Below are 22,703 nucleotides of genomic sequence, written 5' to 3' on the forward strand. Positions count from 1 at the left end.
AATAGAGATCCCCTCTGTCTGTCTAGGTTTGTGTCAAATTGACCAAAACTGTGACAGAAGGCAATTTGATAACATGACCATTTAGCAAAAAGAAAAAACCATGTGCTTCTAACCAGGATTAGAGTAGCAGACATGATTCCCTTGTGTGGAGTAGGCCTCAAGTTCAACCAGAATGTTGTCAGTTAGTCCCCAACAGCCGTGCTACTATTACAGCAGCAGGTCATCTTACCCGGTGGATCAGTGTGATAATATGGAGGTCCAGAGCTGGAAGACCACTGATGTCTTCCTCAGCAGCCTGTCTAGCACCTTAAAGCACTGTGGAAGTTAGCCAGCAAGGAGGCCTGGTCAGTTCAAGATTGATTTTTCTTGGCTTTTAGCCAATGTGAGATGTTTGTAGCACTAGGGTCTTACTATGCAGCTATGGTAGATGCCCAAGAGCAATGGCAATAGCCTGTATTATTGTGGAAACTTCCAAGGCCAAAATGGAGACACACTTGTGTGGAATTTTTGCTTAATTTGAAGTAGGAAGATCCACTTCTAACCCAGGTCTTTGAGGTAAGGACGCTTTTAATCCAGATCATTTGAGCTGGGAAAACCCACCTCTAATCTGGACCACACCTTCTGCTGGGAGCTGATACAAGGATGTGGAAGAAGAATGCTTTTACTCTTTGCCTGTTTGCTCTGGTCTTGCTAACAAGTCCATTCCTTCACTGGCATTAGAGCCTACTTCTTCAGGATTCCAGGGTATACTGAAGATCAGGGAGACATTCAGCCTTGTGGACTAAGCCACTACTGGATTTGTAGACATTTTACTGATAGCTAGTCACTGTTAGATTAACTAGACCACAGCCTGTGTTACTCTAATAAATCTGTTTCTACACACAGATTCACTTTCTAAGTTCTACTCTAGAGAATCCTGACAAATACATGACCCTTAGATAAGTCTTTTTGTAATGTGTTGACTACTTACTTTCCATCACCCCAAAGGTGAAGACTGTGAACCACATAGGACCTGAGGCTTGTGAAAGAGTGGACAGTGGATGGGTTTCATGAAAGTAATTTTATTGTTATTTTGTTTCATTACTATAGAAACCAGGAAATAATTGCCACAGTGAATCATAGTATTTGGGGTAATCTGGCTTGCCATGGACACTCATGCTTGGCTCCATTATAAACTCTCTTGAAAAATCTCCAGGATACAAATGTTGTTCAGTTTTCTCTCTTTTCTAGAACATTTTGGGTTTTCTTTCTCAGACTTAGAAGGAGTATATGTATGTTTTGCCTGCATGTATGTATTTATGTTTGTATGCATGTGTATGTATACATAAATGTACCATGTGTTTGCAGTACATGGGACATGGAGAGGTTAGAAGAGGGTGTAGGATATTGTGGATCTAGAGTAATAGACAGTTGTGAGCCACCAGGTGGGTGCTGGGAACTCAATCTGGTTCTCTGCAGAGCAACAAGTGCTTTTAACTGCTGAACATTCTAGCCCATACTTGTTTATTCTTTGGAGAAAGGCTTATAGTATCCTCAACTGTGTGTGAGTGTGTGTGTGTGTGTGTGTGTGTGTGTGTGTGTGTGTGTGTGTGCGTGCGTGCGTGCATGTGTTGGTGAGTTTTCTCTATCCAGAATGTTTTTTGTTGAATCAAATATGTCCAATCTACTCTACCTTTTCCTTCCTGTGTTCATTGTGATGCACTTGCTGTTTAGACAGCCCTTACCAGAGGCTTCTCACAGACAAAAAACTTCAATGCCTTGTAAATGGGAGTCACACAAAGCATGAACTCAAAGAGAGACCCCTCAGGTGCTTGGCCACGTGAAATTCTCTCTAAGGGGAAAGGCAAGTGTGGCTCTGGGCCCTTTTAGAGAGGGGAGTATAAAGAAGGAATTATAGCTGGGGCCGAGTTCACCAGGGCTGGATGTGGAGTCAGCTCCGCTTTTTCCTCTGTGGAGTTGCCCTGGAAGACTCTGCCCTAGGTAGACGTCCCATCTTACTGGGAGGAAATAGGGCAGGGCAGTGGAAGCGCAGACAGCCATGGTCCCACTGTAATTCTAAGCACTTGGCATGCCAATGTGTCATACTTTGGGGTATGTTTTTCTGAGCCCCGATACCCTCTTCCCACCTGATTTTTCTTGGTAGAATGTATCAATCCTTACCTCGTGTCTTTAAACCCAGGTAGAGCACAAGCTCCACAGAGAACTGATGCAAGGGTCTGAAAATCACTGAAGGAAGACCCCAGACTCAGACAGTACACAAAGACAAAGAGCATTTATTCTGCAGAAACAACCAGCATGCAGGGGTCAACCATTTTTTGACAAAGGTACTCAGGTCTTCTTATAGGGAACCTGGGGAACTCTCTAGAAGGATTAGGTAATCTACAATTTCATTGGTGGGTGCTAGGGGGTCACAGATTGTCAGTGGTCAGCATTCCTATGTCATGAACTTAAGTTTAACCACAGGATGAGGTAGGGCTGCCCAGCGCAGATGGCCCATCCTGATAGATTTTTTCCCCCATTTTTGTGGTTATCCCCAGGCTGGTTTTTGGGAGGGGTTTTTATGACCTTGTTTCTGGATTTTATGGTCTGTTCCTGGAGCTGGTGCCTTACGACCACCCTTTTTGAAATCAGGCCCGGTCCTTAAATGGAGACAAATGGGGTTTATGATGTCCTTTTACTGCTCTGCCTTTTCTTTGAGTCTCTGTACAGAACAGAGTCTGGTGGATGCTCAGCAAGCTGAATTAGCCCATGCTCTATTTCAGATGAAGCTATGACCTTCTGAACCTCATCCTACCCTGTCTGAACCTGTGTTCTTTCCTAGTGGCTATCAGCCCAGTCCTGACATCTCTGCCATATGACAATTAGGAGAATGCAGCCCTCAGGAAGAAAGGTCCAGAATAGTGGTTGGTGCTGCTGGAGACCAGGTATAGATTAACTCTTACCTACTCTTTCAAAGAGGGCATCCTGTCTCTCAACGCGTGGGAGGGGAGGTCCAGGCTACTGCCTCTCTTCACTGTTGTGATGGGGGATGTGTGCACCTCTCACTGAGTGGCTGCTAAACCAATAAGGATCAGGAAGAAGCCTCCCATTCGATTTATGAGATGAAAAGGAAGTTCAGTTTCAGATGGAATAAGGGAAAATGGTGACCATAGAATGTCTTCAGAGAGACTTTCTGGATGGAAATACACCCAAGCAGCCCCATCTGTGTCGATGCACACTCGGCACTCTCATTAATGACTCAAGTTACAGGAAGCGGAAGGTAATCCTGCAGTTGCTCGAAGCACACTTCGTTGGAATATGCTCAGGACAATCAAGGGCAGTTGGGGGAGCCACTGACCTCTTAACTCTACAGCACCCACAACCAGTACCACCTCAGGTGACCCTCTGACAGCAGGGCTCTGACAAGGAGGAAAAAGACAAAAATACCAGCGTCCTAACACACAGATATGTAAGATGAAACGCGCACAAGAAGGCTTTCCCGAACGAGACCTGGGTTAGTGTCAGGAAGTTAACTGTCTCCAGAGACAGAGGAAAGCAGCTGGAGGCTGAACCAACCAAAGACTACAAAGGAAGCTGGGCTCAGCATCTTTCACTGCTGTTCTTTTCTGGTATGGAGGTAGCTTTTTATAAGATGTTTCTTCTGCGTGATTCTTAAATAAAATCGTCAGTGGAGAGCTCCCGAGGGGCTCTGGTTCGATCATGTCATTTCTACAAACTTGCCTTAAAAGTTTGTTGGTGTTGTCTAAAAACCTGTTTTTTCTAAACGGTTTAACTGTTTAGAATACTTTATGGATCTTGTTGGACTTTGTAACTGGACAAATGAGGGATAGTAATGCTTGACACGGTAGTCTTATTCTAGTGGATGTGGAGATTTGGAAGGGTGTGTGGAGTCCCTTTCAAGCTGCCATCCAAACAGACAAAATACCAAGCCTGCAGTACGCCACAGTGCAGCCCATGAAGAGGCTTCTCATCCACACAGGCCTATCCCATTTTAATAACTAAGGAAGGAATCACACCAAATACACTGGCATTTCAGCTTTCTAGGGTTTCTCTTGGAGTTCCCAATGCTTTTCAACAGTGAGCTCTTTCCCTTTTGATACATCGATGCCCCCTTTGAAAAGAAAGAGCACCAGGGGAAGAAAGGGAAGGTAGCTCAGGGGTACAGTGCTTTCCCAGGATGCACAGCTTCCCTAGGTTTGGTTCCCAGCATTGCACAAAACAATACAACACAACTGAGTTGGGGGAAACTCATAGAATGCCTACCAGAAAGTCCACAGTGACACTGAGGAGCAGGGCACATTTTTTTTTTTTTTTTTTTTTACTAGCTGGGAGGAGAGAGGTAACTTCTGGGAAAATAGGAGTGAAGGGATAAGATATTTATCTGTAAGGGTGACCATGTGTTACTACTAAAAAGCCAGTTAGTCAGACAACATTTTAAACTGCTCCCTATTCATAGCAACAAGATCTATGCCCTTGACGAAGCAAAGCAAATGCAGAGCCAACAGTTTTCAAAGAACATTACAGGAAGGGAAGGAAGGGCAGGGAGAGTGCCATCACAGATGTAAGCACATCTGCTCGTAAGTCTCACCTGCAGGTAACAGACACGGTGGGAGGTGCCACTTCTCAGACTGTCTACTGTCTGATGTGACAACTCTGGAAGGTTCCTGGTCACCCTGCTCATCCGCCTCCTCAGACGAAATGCAAAAATGCCCACTCGCCCTAGTCTCCCCTTCTTGGGTGGAAAAACTGTGGTAGTCACTGGGCAGAAACCCAGTTTCTTCTGAGCTATATGTCCTAGTATGAGTCGTACCTGTTCAAAATGCCATGTATTTGGGGCCTATATGTTTGGGTGAGACTAGATGAGCTCTTTTCCAACCCAGAGGCTGCTGCTTGGGAATAAGTGGGTGCTAGAACACAGGCTGCGGGAAGAGCTCTCACTGTGTAACTCCTCCTCCGCTCTTCCCTCCTGCAGTGAGCTGACGCCACATTTGCCCGACTCTCTAAATGAGTCAGGCTTTTTCGTATCTTACCCATGGACCTGTTCTCATTCCTGTTCTGCTTCTGGGAGGCCAGAACATGAGGGTCATAGACAAATTCCGGCAAGTCTCTTGCTGCTTTTCTATGTTTCTGTGAGGCCTGGCTCCTTGTGTGAAGGTTTCTGCTGCTTTGTGAGTCCAGATTCCCTTGCTTCTCATTCACACACTAGTTTCTGACACGGGCTCTTGTTCTCCAGCTGTATGCCACCATGCTGCTTCCAGACGCCTTAGTTTAACTGGGTGCATCTCTGCTGTAAGGGCTGTCCCCACACTGTGTGGCTCTCAGACTTTTATGAGGAAAGCTGAGTTTATTCAGGTAGTCAACCAATGTTTGTTGGTACCCATAAAGCATTGCAAGCTCACTGAAGATGACAGCAAGATGATCTCACATTTTGAGTTTTAAAGGCTGAAATATGATTTTTTAAAAAATCTTAAATAAAATGAAAGGAAGTCTGGAAGACATCATGTTTCTAAGAGTGCTCTGGAAAAGCAGTTGAATTTGATATTCAGTCAGGAGTTTCCGACAGACGCTGATTGTACTATAAACTTAGCACAGAGAGCCTGGCAGTGTGACGGAGGAGGCTTTAGATCAGGTTTAAGGCTTGCCTTGCCTCAGTATATGTGTTAATATTTTCAGTCAGTCTCCAGTGCAGCTGTGAAAACATGTGGGCTCTGTAGAACAAATGGGGCTTCTAAATTTCATGGGTGCTGTATCCTGATTCATAGAATTATTTTTTTCTAATTGGAAAGCAGACATTGCTTCTGAAGGAGGAACATCAAGATTTATTGATCATCCCAAAATATCTTGCAGAACAATAAATTTTGCATTTTGCAATTCAAAAAGCTGACACACAGTTGCTGATTTCAAATGCTTTCAAGCAACAGAAGAAAGTGCCCAAACTTTGCATATGTAACAGGAAGCTAACTGCTCATTCAGAAAACAGACTTGCAAGTGATGTCTATTTTAACTAAGACAGCATTTTTCTTGCAACTTTGCTCAGCTAATCAAAAAATTTAATTCTTAAGTATACAAGTGTTTACTTTCTTCTGAATTTTAACAAGTTTTAAATATTTCAAGGGTTTTCCTCCCTCCCCCTCTTTAGTTTCTCTTCTCTGCCCATCAACCACCAGAACTTACTCTTTCTGCATGGGCTTCGTGACTATTTGTTTTCAGGCTGAAGTTTTATAGATGGCTACATCAGGACCATCTTTTCATAACTCCTCTTCATGTACTAAGACAGGTAATCGACTTCTTTCCTTTGTCTAACTTTTAAGGCTGGATTGTACCATGATTCCCAGCTCTGCTGACTGGCAGTGTCTCAGGTATGATTTAGGAGCCAGCCACACCTGGAACTGGTGAGAGACGTGTTGCTTGTGTGCCTTCGTGTTCACATGTCCATTTATCTGTATCAGTTGACTTGTAGCCTGGAAAAGCCACCTATCCCTTCTCAGGCGGCAAGCCTGATTTCTTAGGTGAGCTCAGTAAGACTGGCCAGAAAACTGATACTTTGATGAGAGCAGGGCAACTGGCCACATCTAGGAAGGAAACGCACTGATAAGACCTAAATGTCCAACCTACATTGCTTAAGTAAATTTCGCAGCAAATTCTGTGTACAAATTAGTTAAATGAAAACATTCAGGATTATTAACTTCAGTACCGTGAGCTCAAACAAAGAATGTCTCCAGATAACTTCATTAGTTCAGAAACGAATGTCTTAACTTCAACTTTGCTTTTCCAAGGTTAATGTTCTTGAATTTAACTACTTAATTTTTCATATTTATTGTTTATTATTTGTAATTATGTGTGTAGGTGTGTGTGCCTGCATGTGGCATGTGCATGTGAGTGTGCTTACTACACATCTGTAATCCTGTATTTAACAAATGCTCAGAAAATCTTTGATATGTTATAGTTTAGTCCAACCCTTATATGCAGTTCAATACAAAACCAGTCATGTTTACAAGGTAAAAACTGTCTAAGAGTTCTGTACAACATAGTATTGTTAATAATGCATCTTCTGAAGTTAAATACCAGGGGCTAATTTTGTTTTGTTTTTTGATGTGTGTTACATGGTTTTGTGGTATAACAGAGGCACAGACATCACCATCCTCTAAGCCTTATGAGTCCCAGTAAAGCGTCACCCCTTGCCAGGCTTGTTCTAATAGCAGGGAGGTGAAAATAAAGTCTAAAGAAGCAAAGACTTGGAATTTTGATGGAATATTTGATCACAAAACATGCAGTGGTTAATTTTCAATCCATAAACTACTTCTATGGTTCAGTGAAGATTATAGTTGCTGGTACAAATCATGGAAATGGGTTCCACTTGATTTCAATCACTGTTTACCTGTTCGAATGCCATCGGCATGCAAAGGTCCAATAATGACAAACGGAGTGCAGCACCCACCTCACTAACACATCTATCCATCCACTAACAGCGGCCCAGATTAACGTGAACACAAAAGGCACGGCTGGGAGACTATCTCCTATGCTCCCTACAGGGCCTCACTAGCTAACCAGGCACGAGTCCTCATTGGTGGGCTTGACTTCTCCCTCCAGCAGGGAGTTCATCACCACCTTTGTCAAGTAGCTGCAGGTTCCTCTTTGTCCCAGTGGGGGCGTGTTGTAGAAGGAAGTCATACCGTCCTACAAAGGAAGAGAGTAGACAAGTCCTTGGAACTGACAGGTGACATCAGCAGCAGGAAGATTTCCTTGTGGAAATTACGAGCTTCCTGCACTTCACTTGCATTTTCTGGAGGCACCGTCTCAGCATATAAAACAAAAGCAGACATTTTTAGCAGCCTTCTCTTTGCTAGTCAATTTTATTTATGTAGGGAGCCCTTTTACAGATGGGCATACAATATTAAGCAGAGAGCCCAGAAGGGACTACATCAGACAGTACACAGCCCCTGTGATGCCTGTTCTACACTCCCATCGTCTTCTGAATTTATTTTACAGCCTTCTGGGATCAGTGGATCCTCCCTGGCAAACACATTTTAATTGTCAACCACATTAAAAAAAATATTTCATCTTAGATTTCATTTATTTTTTTTTTGACCAGAACTTCCTAGCTCAATCGACCAGTAATTAGCTAAAAAGCAATATTAATTCCTCAGTAAGCCTGACTGCTTGTAGAGCATCCTCTTTTGTGCTCTGTCCATCTGTCTGGAAAGTGGGAAGATTAGAGAGGATTTCAACAGTGGAAACAATGAAAGCGTTCTGTGGGACACGGGCCTCTCCACTTACTTGCTTTTCGATTTCTTTTAGCCGGCTCTCATCTTTTTGAAACTCATGAAACGCTTCTTTGACCAGTTTGTCCAGATCCACTTTGTCTTGAAATTCTAGCTCAGGATTTCTTTCCAGCACAATGGATACAACCATTAGTAACTAGAAGAGATGGATATCAAAGCCACTGACGTGAATCACAACAGCAACATAGTCTGGCCGGGTTTCATCAACGAATGTGATGGGCAGTGGATTATGGATAGAATCCAAATTTGGAAAATTGGCAGCACACATTCTATTTGGAAAATGCATGTTTACCACAGTATCCCTATAGCCATAGACCATTTGGTCACTGAAATAAAACTCCTAACATAGAAAATGATTTTGGGGATAAGGAGGAAGCTCAGTTGGTCAAGTGTTTGTCTTCATCAACCTATTATTTGGCTGTACCATAATTTATCCCCAGAAGCAATGCTTGTTTTGTTTTAAGATATTATTTGGTTATGTATATGTATGTGTGTGTGTATGTATGTGGGGGGAAGTATGTGCACGTGAGTTTAGTGCCCACGGAGGCCAGAAAGGAAGATGGCACTGGATCCCCTAAAGCTGCAGTTACCAGCAATTATGAGCCACCTAATGTGAATGCTGGGGACCAAATCTGGGCCCTAGGGAAGGGCAGCAAGTGCTTTTAAACACTGAGCCATCTGCCATGTCCTTATGATGTTCATTTGTAAAAATTATTAGTTTCTTTCTTTTTTATTTTTTTGAGACAGGGTTTCTTTACATAGCCCTGGCTGTCCTAGAACTTACTATGTAGACCAGGTTGTCCTGGAACTCACAGAGCTTCATCTGTCTCTGCCTCCCAAATCCTGGGATTAAAGGCCCGAGCCACTACAAGTGGCTTATAAGGCTCATTCTAGATGACAAATGTCCATGTATAGACTATGTACATGTATGTGGTATGTGGCTCTGAATGTGGTAATTGGTAGGGGCCTTCGGGGCCTTCTGAAGAACCTTATACTTTGTACACTGACCAGGAAACAGATTTCCTGGTTCTACATTTAGAAATCTTACAGGGTGCATGTTATCTAAATACTCCAAGGCAGAACCTGAAGATACAACAGTAAAGTTCAGGGGTCACAATGTGGCAGGCCCTTGGGTAGGTCAGTCTTTAGACAGGAGAGTATGAAAGTTACAAAAGCCACCAGAAGTCAGCAAGAAGAAGCTCTAAGTCCACTATCTGTCCTGGACACTGGACACTAGGCATGAGAAGCCAAGGACAGGACACAAGGAAAGCCTCCTTCTGACAACCCTGTCCTTCCAAAGCCCTTCTCTACATCCCTCCTCACACCTGCTGAGTGACTGGACCATACTATTCCACATGTTGGGACATCAGAGATGAGACTGAATGCCACCCAGGTTTAGCCGTAGTTCCAGAAATAATGGGCTGATCAGGAGCCAAATCTAGCTTCTTTGTCAATAAGACCTAATTTACTTGCAAGAATAGAATGTCCGATAGAGAAACTGGCAGAGAAAGAGGCAGTGGGAGGACTGGCCATACACTGGATTCTCCATTGGATTCATTGTACAGCATTTTATGGGACAGAAGGGCGCACAGGTGCATGGGCCTTAGTATTCTGCACAATGTCTTCCCTTCATAGGCTGATGTTTTCAAAGATGTCATTCAAAAATCTAGCAGCAATGATCCCTTGCTCCCTGTATTTCTCTCAACTGTTGCCCCATTCTACATTCTTAGGGTATTACTTCTGTAATTAGGAGAACCTAACACTAAAAACCCCCTCTGCTATTGTGGCATTGCTGAACACCCTGGCCACCTAGGAGGAGTGCAGCTGGGTGGCTGGTCTGTTCGGTTTTGCCACCTGAAGGAGCTTAAGGTACTTGAATGGTAGGTATGCCTGACCCGGGTCAAGAATGTCTGACTTCCTGAGGACTCTGTTGGAGGGGCTGACAGGTGACGGACCAAATTCTTGGTCTCAGGAGGAAAGGGTAGTTTTCCTATGCTGTTCTTCAGTGAGCAGACAGAAAGTAAGTAAGTTAGGTGACTTACATTTTTTTTTTTTAAATACAAACCTCTACAATGATCTGTCTATACTTTGGCTGGTCAATGTTTCCCAACATATCTTCAACAAGGAGAGAAAAATTCATCTCATACATGGTCATATCTGACAAGGTTGGTTGCTGAAAAAGAAGAAAAAGCCTCCACATTAACATGCCGAGTGTTACCCTCTGCGTCCCATTTGATAGAGGAAATTCATTTTCTAATCAATAATCTTTCCAGTTTCTATAAAACCGGAGAGAGCATTTTCACCTCTGTGATTAGGTTTTATATATGTCAAACTACTGAAGCCAGCCAGCTGACTATTGTGATAAATTAAGCCTCACTCTTTTAGTAATCTTCATTACACTAATAATTTTAGGGGAAAGGATTGTATTAAAAGTTCATTCCATATATAAAGTAACAGCCAAAAACTGAGACAATGAACCGAGTACATATTGCAGAATTAACGTAAGTTGTTATGCTTGCTGTTGACTTTAAGATCTAAGTCACTGTGATTGCATTTTTATCACTTTTCTGTTAGTCTTCTCCAAGCAGCCAACAGAAAAATGCTACAAATAAGAAAAAACTATGTGCAGAAATGGTAGGAAACAGGAAAAAAAAAGGCAAAACTAAAAGAACTTTTCTCTTTGCCTTTTGTTCACTGATGAACAGTCAATTCTATCCAAATCAAGGCATGGAGACCACGGTGGCCAACTCTAATTGTTAACTTGTTTGGGTTAAGCACACAAACATCAATGAGGTACACTTCTGCTTGTGTCTATGAGGATGTTTCTAGAAAACTGTGAGTGGGGAAGACCAACCCTAAGTAGGCAGCTTGAGCTGAGTCTGACTGAAAGGGAAAAGGCCTTTTGTGCAAGGCATTCCTCCCTTCCTGCTTCTCAGTCACCACCTTGAACCCAACTGTTCCCACTGTCATGTTTCCCGTGCCAGGATGGACTGTATTCCTCTGAACCATGAGCTACAATGTATTGTTTTGCACCAGGTATTTGGTGATAGTAATGAGAAATGTAAATGTAATATAGAGTAGCACTCAAGGACAGAAGGGGAGACTCCATATGCCAGTCTTGTGTGCCAGAAAGCAGAGACGGTCAGGAGAATTATTCTAAGAGGTGCAGAGAGAACAGGGCACACTAGCTTTTGTTTCAGTAATTCACAGTGAACTTAGCTGTAGCCTTAAAACAAAGTACATCTATTTGCTACTTAGAATAGTATTGAGGGAGTTCTCGCTTGTCTTCTTGACATAAGTGACAGAAAGGTGTTTAGTCCTATGTTCAGTACAACTATCTTATCCCACACTCAGTACCTGACTCAGGAAACCTGAAGCCTGGCTACCAAGACAGGTGCCTATTGTTAGTGTTTAGATGTTTAACAATGGGATTAATGTGGTCACAGAAGGAAAGAAAGTCTGTCTGTCTGTCTGTCTGTCTCTCTCTCTCTTTCGGGTTCATGTTAACATTTTCTTAAATATCTTATTAGAAGAGAAGCCTAGCTCCTAAGCATTGCTGATCATCACAGAGAACAGATAGAGAGTTTGAATTTTCTCCACTCTTCTGAAAGGACCTAGAGTCCTGAGAGTACAGCAGACAGGTAAATAAAGCCTTTTGTCAGGTGTCATTTACTTACTGAGAATGAACCTTGGGGAAATCATTCCATGTTTTGGTATCCTCATCCTGAATACCATGGTAATAATAAAGTACCTTTATTGAAGTAGAGGGAAGATGGAGAGCTAGACATGCCTCTGTGAGATCTGGTGAAAGGCAGTGAGAATCATGACAGCTAAATAAAGAATTGATTTGATGGAAGGAACAGATGAGCAAATAAGAGCTAGGAAAGAGACAACTGACATAACCAAGTAGAAAACACACCAACAGCACTGCAGGAGTTACACAGGAATCGCTATAATAACCTTCGCTGAAAAGAGTCTCAACTTACTAATAAGGAGACACAGCTGGATGATTGCATTTAAAAATTGGACATAATTATTTGTTGTCCCAAAGAAACACACCTCACTGGTAAAGACACCCACAAACTGAGAGTAAATGAATGGAGTCCATCTACTAGATGAGCAGCAGCTGAGGATGAGCTGATATACCTATCATTATAGTTGATAAATTAGGCTCAAATAAAAATCAGAGGAGATCAATAAGGTCATATAGCAATACTAATAAAGGGAACATTCCACTATAAGACCATACAGCTGTAAATGTGTGTGCACCAAATGTCGGGACTCCCAGCTCCACACATAAACACTAGCAGACATCAAAGGTAACACAGTGCTAATACAGTAGTGAGCATCCTTAACACCCGATGCTTATCTTCAGACAGGTCATCCATGCACTTATTTCTGATGGCTAGTTTTGCCTGTCAACTTGACATAATCTAAGAAAGAACCACTTGGAAGTCTCAATGAAGGACTTTCTAGACTAAGTCAGCCTAGGGGCATGTCTGTGGGGGATTATCTTGACTAATGGGAAGACTTGTCCACTATGGGTAACATCTTTCCCTGGACTACGAATTCTGGAATGTATATGAAACGGAGAAAGAACTGAACACTTGCATGCACACATTAGTTCACTGCTATGGATATAATATATGATTATCTGCCTCAAGTCCTGTCCCCTGACTTCCCTGCAATGATGGGCTATAGTAAACCCTTCTCTCTTGAGTTGCTTTTGTCAGGGTATTTCATCACAACAGAAGGACATGAAACCAAGACATAGTTAAACTATAACACAGATCAGTAACTTAATAGATACGTCAGAACATTCCATCCAACAGACATAGAATACATGGTTTTCTGAGCTGCTTATAGAACTTACTTTAAAATAGATCATATGTATGTATGTATGTATGTATGTATGTATGTATGTATATATGCATGCATGTTCTGTTACTCTGTAGAACCCTGAGTAATACAATATTAGCTAGTTAAAATAATTTAAATAAGTAAATGAATAAAATATTTTAAATAAACTAATAAAGGCCTTAGAAAAAAAGAACATTCTGAGTCCCCAACAATAGATGTCAGTAAGTAATAGGGAACAAGGAAGAAATTAGTGAGATGGAGAGTAAAGAACTGATGTCTGTAACAATGACACTGAAGCAGTAAAGTCCCTGCACAGGAACGGACAGACTCACTTCCCAGTTCTCCTAAGCCTTTAAGGAAGACCTAACACCAGTGCTTCCCAAACTGCTTCATAAAATATATTTGTCTATTTTCAAATTCATTCTAGGAAACTATCATTACCCTCATAGCAAAACTAGATAAAGATAAAATAAAAAAACATAAAAGGAACTGTCATAACATTTATAGCAAACTCATTAAAACTAGAAATGATTTTGTTAAGCAAGACTCAGAAGGACAAATTCTGAATAATTTCTCTAGTATATAGAAACTAGACTTAAAAGTGGAATAAAACAGAACTGAAAGGGGATCAGAAGAGGGGAGAGAGATTAAGAGGCAGGGAAGCAGAGAGGGTGACGTAACACACGTACTAAAGAGCAGAAGGAGGAAGGAGAGGGGAACAGCCTGAGGGTTGCACAGTGAGGAGAGGGACTAAGAACAAAGTTTAACAACACACGCCTGAAGATGTGAGGAAACCATTACTTGATATAGTAACCTAAAAATAAAACAAAATGAAACCATGACACGTACAGGAAAACAAATAAGAAATGAGTATGTTAAGAGGTGTAAGGCTGACTTCCACCTCGTGTGTACGTGTGCATATGTGCACTCTCACATATAATTAAACTAGACAGTGGATCACGAGAGAGGAGAAAGAAATTCTAAACATGTGGGGGAAAGAGGGAAGTGTAACAGATCATGCGTGACATAGGAGCAGAGGAGGGGACTACCTGGGAGAAGGGAGGGGATTAACCAGAGGGAACAGAGGGCATGGAAGAGGGCAGAGGAAAGGGGAGCGAATGCAAACCAAGTGTGCTGACGCATATGCATGAAAATCTAATAGTGAAACTCATGACTCCGTATCCTACCCTAAATAATTAATGCAAAACAATAAAGGTTTTCACAGAGTTGTTATCAGAACTAAATGGCACTTCAGGAGTTTTAAAATGAAACAATAAACACTGTGCCTATACATAATTTATAATATCTATCTATCTATCTATCTATCTATCTATCTATCTATCTATCTATCTATCTATCTATCTCAAAGCAAGGGGAGGTTATAAACGTAGTTGAGGCTATCATAGGATCAAATGGAGCCCGGTAGGTAGTTGGTGGGTGAGGTGGCGGTAAACTGAGACAACTGTCAACGGTGTCCACAGTGCACTGCCCAGGCTGACGGAAGAGGCCTGGGAGGAGCACGAGGGCCAACAGAAGAGCGGTCATGGTTTTCGGGCGATGGGTTGGCTGGAGTAGGGGATCTGAAGAAGGCTGAAGTACCGACACAGGCCACTGAAGCTACTCCTGTGAATACTAAGTGCTGTGAGTACTCCTGTATTGTTTTAAACTTCTGAGTCAGGTTTTGAGTAGGAAATAGACCCATCACATAATTCTAACTGAATGGCTAGGAGGGTTTCAATGAAGAGCTCACAACAGATCCTTGGACACCTCCTTCTGAGGAAAAGCACACTGCCAATTTGTGTGAGCTGCTCCACAGATGTCCTTCTGTTTACATAAGCAAAACACATATGGGTACATCTGAGCCTACTTGTTTTTTCACATAAGAGCTACGTCAACATGGATGTAAAGTTTCAATACTAGAAGCAGACATAGTATTCTATTTCTTCTTTTGTATAAGCAGCTGAATACTAGGACTAAATAAATGATCATCACATCAAAGAAGCAGGCCAATTTATATCATCAAGAAAACCATCTCACACAGGAGAGTCAACGGTTCATCTGTACCATCAACGAGTCACACCACAAGGAACCTGAAAGACAGCAGCTCTGCTTACAGTGCTTCTCCTGGTCCTCACATCACAGGCTGCTCTACATTGCTAGGCCGGATCTACACATGGTTTTCAAGGCGTTGTTCATGTTTGTGAGGCCCTAGTACCAGCCCACCATTGCTCGGTGGGAAGTTCCACTACTTGAGGCAAAGCTAATAAATCTGTGGGTTAGTTTTGGTCAATTTGGCACAGCCAGGGTAATCTGGGGAGAGGGGAACATCAACTGAGGAACTGTCTCCATCAGATTGGCCTGTAGGCAGCGCGTTCTCTCTCTCTTTCTCTGTCTCTGTCTCTGTCTCTCTCTCTCTCTCTCTCTCTCTCTCTCTGTATGTATGTATGTATGTATGTATGTATGTATGTATGTATGTATGTATTTTCCTGAGTAATAATTGATGTGGCTGGGTCCAGCTCACTGCAGGCGATGCCATCTCTGGATTGGTATTCCTAAGTTATGTAAGAAAGCAGGCTGAGCAAGCTATGGGGAACAAGGCAGTAAGCATCCTTCCTCCATGTTTCTGTTTTGGTTTCTGCCTCCAGGTTCCTGCCTTGAGCTCCTGCCCTGACTTCCTTCATGATGAACCACAAACCAAAGACCTTTTGGTTATGGTGTTTATCACAGCAACAGAAGGCAAATTAGTACATGAAAGACGCCCTGAATTTGCAAATAAGTGAACGGAAGGGACAGCTTGCTCAATAAGAGGTTTCGGCACATGGGATCCAGAGAGGGCTCTGGGAGCATCAGAAATGCTCCAGTTCAAGGATGTAGATACAACTTCTCAGCAATGATACACGTGGCAAAGCCTTTTCTATCTACATGGACATGAAACCTGGAAATAAAAGACACGTACACTGGATAAAAATCAATTCTAAAACAAATGGCAACTTATTTTCTGACATTTTATCCTGTCTTGAACACACCATCTTTGAACATTCTTAGAACACAGGGAAGAAGAAACGCTGTTGGCAGTGCAGAGGGAAAAAGAATGCCTTTCCTCCCATTGGTCCCTTCTCCCAACATAAGTGTATTATACCTGTGGCAAATGCTTGCCAGCTACAACGATACCATTAGGTGTGCGCTCCAGGATCTGCCACACGCGGTCGTAGAATCCTGGGGGTGTTCTATTCAGTGACCCATCAATCTGACGTCTATTCAGCCAACATCTGTAGACCAAGGGGAAAGTCTCAGTGCCGAGGAACAGGTTTGGAGGAGGCATGAGCAGCAGGGAGACTGGCGTCAGCAGGCACAATGGCACTCTCTACGAAGTCATGAGTTGTTGACTACACCATCGGATGGCTTCCCCACATCAGAAATGGCACAACCAATTTCACAGTTATTTTATATTGTTCTCACATTAATAAAATGTAAGCATCAGAAAGGTATCAATAAACTTTGGTAAGAAATGAACAAGCTAATGTTCAGAAAATATTATATATCTAATATATATTAAAGTGACCTTATTCTAAATCTTACAAAAGCTGGTTATTTAAATAAGGCTGAAATCTTCGACCAAAAAACTAGACATAAAACTTTCACTGTCGACCATATGTAGAACCTTACTTATAAGAGTTATGGCAGAACCATAATAATAAATCAAAATTCTAGGTTTGATATTGCCCTAATATACTATCCACAATTGTCAAAGGTACAGAACTTGCTTTATTTTTAAAGATCACACAGTGACAAAATGTAATTTTGCAAAAGCTGAAAACTGCGTGTGTGTTTCTCTGTCTCTGTTTCCACTTGGTACTTAAAAAGAAGACAGATTGAAAAACACACTCATCACATGTGGGGCGTGTCAGGACCAACTGACAATATGCTAAGCAGGAACATGCTTGTTTCTGTGGTAGAAAACCAGTGCAACCTGATACATTTAGTAATTAAGAAGGGTCTTTTCTGGATGGCTGAAGTTCTGCTAACAGACCCAAACTCACACTGCCACCTTCTGTGTTTGCCAAAAGGCAACAAGGCCAACGATGTGCTGAAGTTTCTCTTTGGTCAATGAATACCCTCTGCATTTGATTTTTATCCACATCCCTTAAACGTGACAACAGCTCAAATACATTTCAGAGCACTCCGAGGTTATGGCTAAGCACTGTAAAGGGAGCCTTTGCTTAGAACATGAAAAGAATATGAAAGTACAACAGAGATGGGAAATCATTTTAGATCATCACCATCATTAATCTGTATGGCTGTCTTGTCTGACTGTCTGTCTGTATGTCTGTGAATTATGTGCATGTCTTGTGCTTGTGGAAGCCAGAAGAGGGCACTGAATCCCCTGAAACTGGAGTTACAGGTAGTTGTGAGCCACCACATGGGTGCTGGAAATTGATGTCAGGTCCTCTGTACTTAAAATTTTGTCATTCTACTTTGAAAAACTTTACACTTAGAGAAATCACAGAATAATGTAAATTTCGGGGTTGGAGATTTAGCTCAGGGGTAGAAAGTGCAAGGCCCTGGGTTCGGTCCCCAGCTCCAAAAAAAAAAAAAAAAAAAAAAAAGAAAGAAAGAAAGAAAGAGAGAAAGAGAGAAAGAAAAAAAAGAATAATGCAAATTTCTTATGCCCTCTTCACTCAAATCCTCTCCCACTCTTACTACCTTATATAATCACAGTTTAATTACTGATACCAACAATCAAAATAATATTAATTTATCTGCTAGGCTCCAATTCAGGATGGCATGTGTCATTTAGTTTCCATTTCCTGGAGGCTCTGAATCCGTGGTATTTCTTCACGTTTCTTCCTTCTCTTTTTCTCTTTCTTTCTCTGTCTCTTTCCTTCCTTTTCTCCTCCTCTTCCTTCTTATCTTCTGCTTCTTTTCTTCCTCCTCTGCCTTTTTCTTATTATTAGCTCTATTATTTAAGTTTTCACATTTTAGTAACATTTGCTGTTTCATAGGATTTTTCTATTTGGGTTTTATGTTTTGTTTTTTTTTTAATGCATTTGGCCAAGAAAATTCAGACGTGATAGCTGTCAGTATCAATGGTACATGAAATTAAAGTCGTATTACTGGTGAAGCTAATCTTCATCGTCTGGGTGATGGGAGTCTGAGAGGTTTGTCCACTACAGCACGGTTACTTGTTTTTCTGTTGCTATGACTAATTACGTTGAGCAGAAACACCCGGAGACTGTGCCAGCTTTCCGTCCACGCTGCTTCAAACCAGCCTCTGCTGCACTCGCTCAGTGACCCTTCTCCGCTCCCACCACTCTATCCATACTTTTTAATCACATTCTGCCTTGAGAATGAGTCCCTTCCCTCGCAGTCACTGACCTCTATCAGCGTGGACTCTCTTACTCTTATTTGTGTATTTCTTCTACACAAATGAGCAGACACACATTGGAAAAACAAAACCCCATCTCAGTTGGAGTCCCAGGGGTCTGCTCCAGTTTCTCCAGTGTCCACTCCTCTGTCATATTTAGATTTTTTTTTTCTTCCTGGCACAAAGACGCTCCTGGTTTACCTTGCATTTTTTTCCTTTTTTCTTTTCTTCTCTTTTCTTTCTTTCCTGCCTTCTTCTGAAACCAACCATTTCTTTAAGAAAAGCTGACTTTCATTTCAGTGTTTAGAATGCATCTGCTTCAGGTTTGCTCATCACTCCCACAGTTTCACTGCTTCTAGGACATCTCGGTAGACAGAAGCAGGAAACACATAGATGCATATGCACAAGCACAGATCCATGCTCATTTCTGTATCTATCAGTGTAAACCCACGACTTCATATTGGCTCAGCAGTTTCAATCAACCAACCTCTGTTCCCTTAATAGGAATGGCCTTTAACTGTGAGAAATCTGCTTTTCAGTCATAATACATTTATTAATCTCTCTGGAGACATGCAGTTCAGACTGCTGATGACTGTGTGCTGGCCAGAAGCATGCTTTCACTAGAGGCAGCATTTAGGTGTGGTTGGTGTCTGTAAAGGGGGCTTTCCCAGTCTCCCCTGTGTAGCAGTACTCATTTGTGTGAGCTGGGTTCATATGGGTTCATCCGTTGGTTTCCACTCCACTCTGGGCTGCTCCTCCATATATACACTTGCTTTAATACCTCACGTAAACCTGCAGTACCCAATACTCCCACTACTTAGGAGTTGGGTGCAGGTGACACCCACTACTTTTAAGGAAGAGGCATTCCATGCATGGTGGCCAGCTTGGGGAAGGCTTGCTCTGTGCCCAACTCTGTTATGCTGCATCTCCTTCCCCATTTCCCAGCCATTTGTATCCTCTCTGATCAGCATACATCATATTAGTTTCTGATTTATCCCTCCTGGATTTCTTCTACACAAGTGAATGCATACATTTTAAAAATATGAATTGCATCTAATAGACACTGTCTTGCTTTTTACTGTTTCATTTGACGATGTATCTTAGAAAGAATTCCTTTCTTCAAAGACACACAGTACTCTGCTGTGTGGGCATATCACATTTAGGTTATAGAAATACCCAAATTTTCAATTACAAGCAATAATTTAATCAGTGATCTTACGCATACACATTTCCATGTTGTTAGAAACATATTTTCAAAGTAGATTATTAAAAGGACCTGGCCAAAAGGAAAGGGTTCTTAGATGTCAAATCCCACCAGAAAGGGCTGTACCCCTCAGTTATAGATGCAGTCCCTTCTCCTCACAGCCTTGGCAAATCCTTAAACACAGTCTAACTTAAGCTACGAGAAAGGTAAGCAGTGTCTCGATGTCCGTGATGGCTATTCCTAGTTGTCAACTTGACTACATCTGGAATGAACTACAGTCCAGAACTGGAGGGCACATCTCTGATCCAGATCATGAGGCTGGAAGACCTGGTTCTTGGCATGGAGATCTTGAGGCATAGTGGCCATGAAAAGCTTAGGCCCAGGCAGGTAATGGATGACTTTAACCCCTCCCAGGAGACTGATCTGGGCGTGGTGGCACACACTCTTAATCTGGGCCACACCTGCAGGAGGCCTACCTAAGGACACTGGAAGCAGGAAGAGCCACTCCTCTCCACCGGCCTGCACTTACTTGGTAGCACATCTGATGGAATCTACTTCTACAGAAGCAGCTCAAACAACCGGCTTCCTGGGACCGAGCAACTACTAGGTTCATGGACTTCCCACTCGCAGCTGCCCGTTGTTGGGTTAGTTGGAGGACAGACTGTACGTTATCACAATAAACCCCCTCAGTATAGAGAGACAGTCCATAAGTTCTGTGACTCCTGAGAACCCTGACTAACACAATGCCCATGCACAGCTTTCATTATAGATTAATATGAACGTCTTTTAAAATATCCAAAGGACATTTTTAATGAGAGGCTCAGATTGTTCATGCTCCAGGTATCTCCTGGTCTTGGGCAGTTATCTCTCAGTTCTTAAGAACGCTTGGATACTAACTCTTCAGAGAATGTATGGGTCTGGGTTCCTGGTTTTCTCTTGACATCTTTGCCGTGAAAAAAGGTTATTTAAAACCTGATAGGCTTTATTAGTTGTTCCTTATCTTATCCCTGGGTTGAATCATACTAAAGGCCTTTCCCATTCCAAGGTCAAAGAGAAATTTAATCAATGTCTTCTGTGTCCCACATACTTTACATGCAGATCTATAATCTATTTGGAACTGGTTTTTATATGTCAGAATGAGTGTCTGATTTTACCTTTTGCAAATAGCAGTCAGGTTGTCAAAAGTATTTATTTTATTTTATTTTATTTTATTTTTTTTTGGTTCTTTTTTTTTTTTGGAGCTGGGGACCGAACCCAGGGCCTTGCGCTTCCTAGGCAAGCGCTTTACCACTGAGCTAAATCCCCAACCCAAAAGTATTTATTTTAAAAGTCCATTCTTGACCCACTGACTTGTGATGGTAATATTATCATGTAGCAAATTCTTTTTTTATATATATATTTTTTAATATGTTGAACATGTTTTTTTACTCTTACATCATACCATTCCTTTTCTCTCATGTTCTCCTTTCTGTTGATCTCCATTCTGACCTAGACAGTTTTAAAGTTCTGCAGGTACATGTGCTGTGATGTGTGTGTGTGTGTGTGTGTGTGTGTGTGTGTGTGTGTGTGTTAGTGTATGTAAGTGCACCAATTGACTCAATTTTCTTTTCTTTTTTTTTTTTATTAACTTGAGTATTTCTTATTTACATTTCTTATTTACATTTCGGAAACCCTTTCCCGGTTTCCGGGCAATCATCCCCCTAATCCCTCCGCCTCCCCTTCTTTATGGGTGTTCCCCTCCCCATCAATGTGTATTTATTGAGAGTCATCTCTTGACTCTTTTCTCCAATGGGCCTCTCTGTTAATGTGCCACACTGTTTTAGTCACAGACGCCATACAGTATGCTTTAAAACCATCTGGGAAAGGTTTTCTTATGTCCGTTCTCTCATGTTAAGTTTTTCCATAAGAATCTCAGTATTAACTCGTCTGGCTCCAGAAAACATCATTTCAGATGTCACTGGGACACTGCAACTGATATGTTATAATGTTAACTGTTGTATAACAAGGAGACTTGTAAGGCACATATTTGTCATCACGGATATATGTATATAAAATATAAATATTCATCACGCTGGGGATGCTAGACACATGTACACTAAATAAGCTCTTGTGTAAGTAATATACATATGTGTGTATTAAACATATACATGCATACACACATATGTACAGAGTCATGCTTTTATAGACAACCTCTCTAGAAGATTCCACTTTGTCATCACACTAAATAAGTACTTGCCTAAATAATTACACTACTGACTGCTCACCCTGGAATTAAAAAAATAAAAAACAAACTTAAAGGCGAGCAACAAACACTTGTTTTGTTGCTATTCTCTCCTAAGTTAAGTATATGGAAGGGTTTAGCTGAGGCTGACAGTCCACAGAGGCAGAGTCAGGCAGCAATCTACATGTTACCAGACCCAATTTCTTCTGCCGACGTGTTGGGAGGAAATGCCATACGCTATAAGTTTCCAGAAAGGAGGTTTAGTCAAAATTGTATGAAATGTTTCATACTGCACAGAATAATAAAAGTGGGAAAGTGTTACGAACTATACCTGGAAAGTATAAAACTCAAATCAACACAGATGCGTAAACCTGGACATTTCAACTTGCTGTGCCATCGCTGTTCCCACATGGGAAGGCGGCCCCATGCTCTGCTGGCTCTCCCTCTGGCCTGGTACTTACTCTGGAGCTCAGACAGCTTTTTGTCTCGGTCTCGGAAGTGCTGGGGTTGTAGGTATAAGCCACCATGTGGGACTCCTGAATTTTCCTGTTAATAGTGTACTAAGGTCTAATCTAGTAGTTAAGAAGAGCAGATGCTTCTGAGTGCCCTGCAGCTGACGGAAGGGTCCGCTTACCTCCCACTCTGCTGAGGCTGCAGGATGTCGAGCAGCAGCTGCTTAACCTCACTGGGCGAGAGCTGGTACAAGTCCACAGCTGGCTTATCCCCGCCACGGATCTGCAGTTCGTACTCCATGGCATGGATGATCCACCT

At 42.0% G+C, this 22,703-nt stretch overlaps 1 protein-coding gene across 6 annotated transcripts in view; it reads right to left on the reverse strand.

Annotated features, from left to right (window-relative positions):
* The window catches only part of Phkb (phosphorylase kinase regulatory subunit beta), a 204,043-nt gene that overhangs the window by 13,234 nt on the left and 168,106 nt on the right, over positions 1–22,703 (reverse strand). For 3 of the 6 annotated variants that reach the window (NM_001414933.1, NM_001414932.1, NM_001414934.1), the window contains 5 exons: positions 22,567–22,701; positions 16,282–16,411; positions 10,348–10,455; positions 8,278–8,418; positions 2,255–7,677 (listed from right to left, as the gene is read on the reverse strand). In NM_001414933.1, coding sequence (NP_001401862.1) covers positions 7,540–7,677; positions 8,278–8,418; positions 10,348–10,455; positions 16,282–16,411; positions 22,567–22,701 — 652 coding nt within the window. In that variant the 3' untranslated portion in view covers positions 2,255–7,539. Of the gene's footprint in view, positions 1–2,254; positions 7,678–7,822; positions 8,419–10,347; positions 10,456–16,281; positions 16,412–22,566; positions 22,702–22,703 lie in introns of those variants that run through there. The other 3 variants (XM_063278111.1, XM_063278110.1, NM_001014152.1) reach the window with 3 other exon arrangements.

The sequence above is a fragment of the Rattus norvegicus genome, chromosome 19 (genome assembly GCF_036323735.1).
Source record: "Rattus norvegicus strain BN/NHsdMcwi chromosome 19, GRCr8, whole genome shotgun sequence".
In the NCBI taxonomy this organism is placed as follows: Eukaryota; Metazoa; Chordata; class Mammalia; order Rodentia; family Muridae; genus Rattus; species Rattus norvegicus.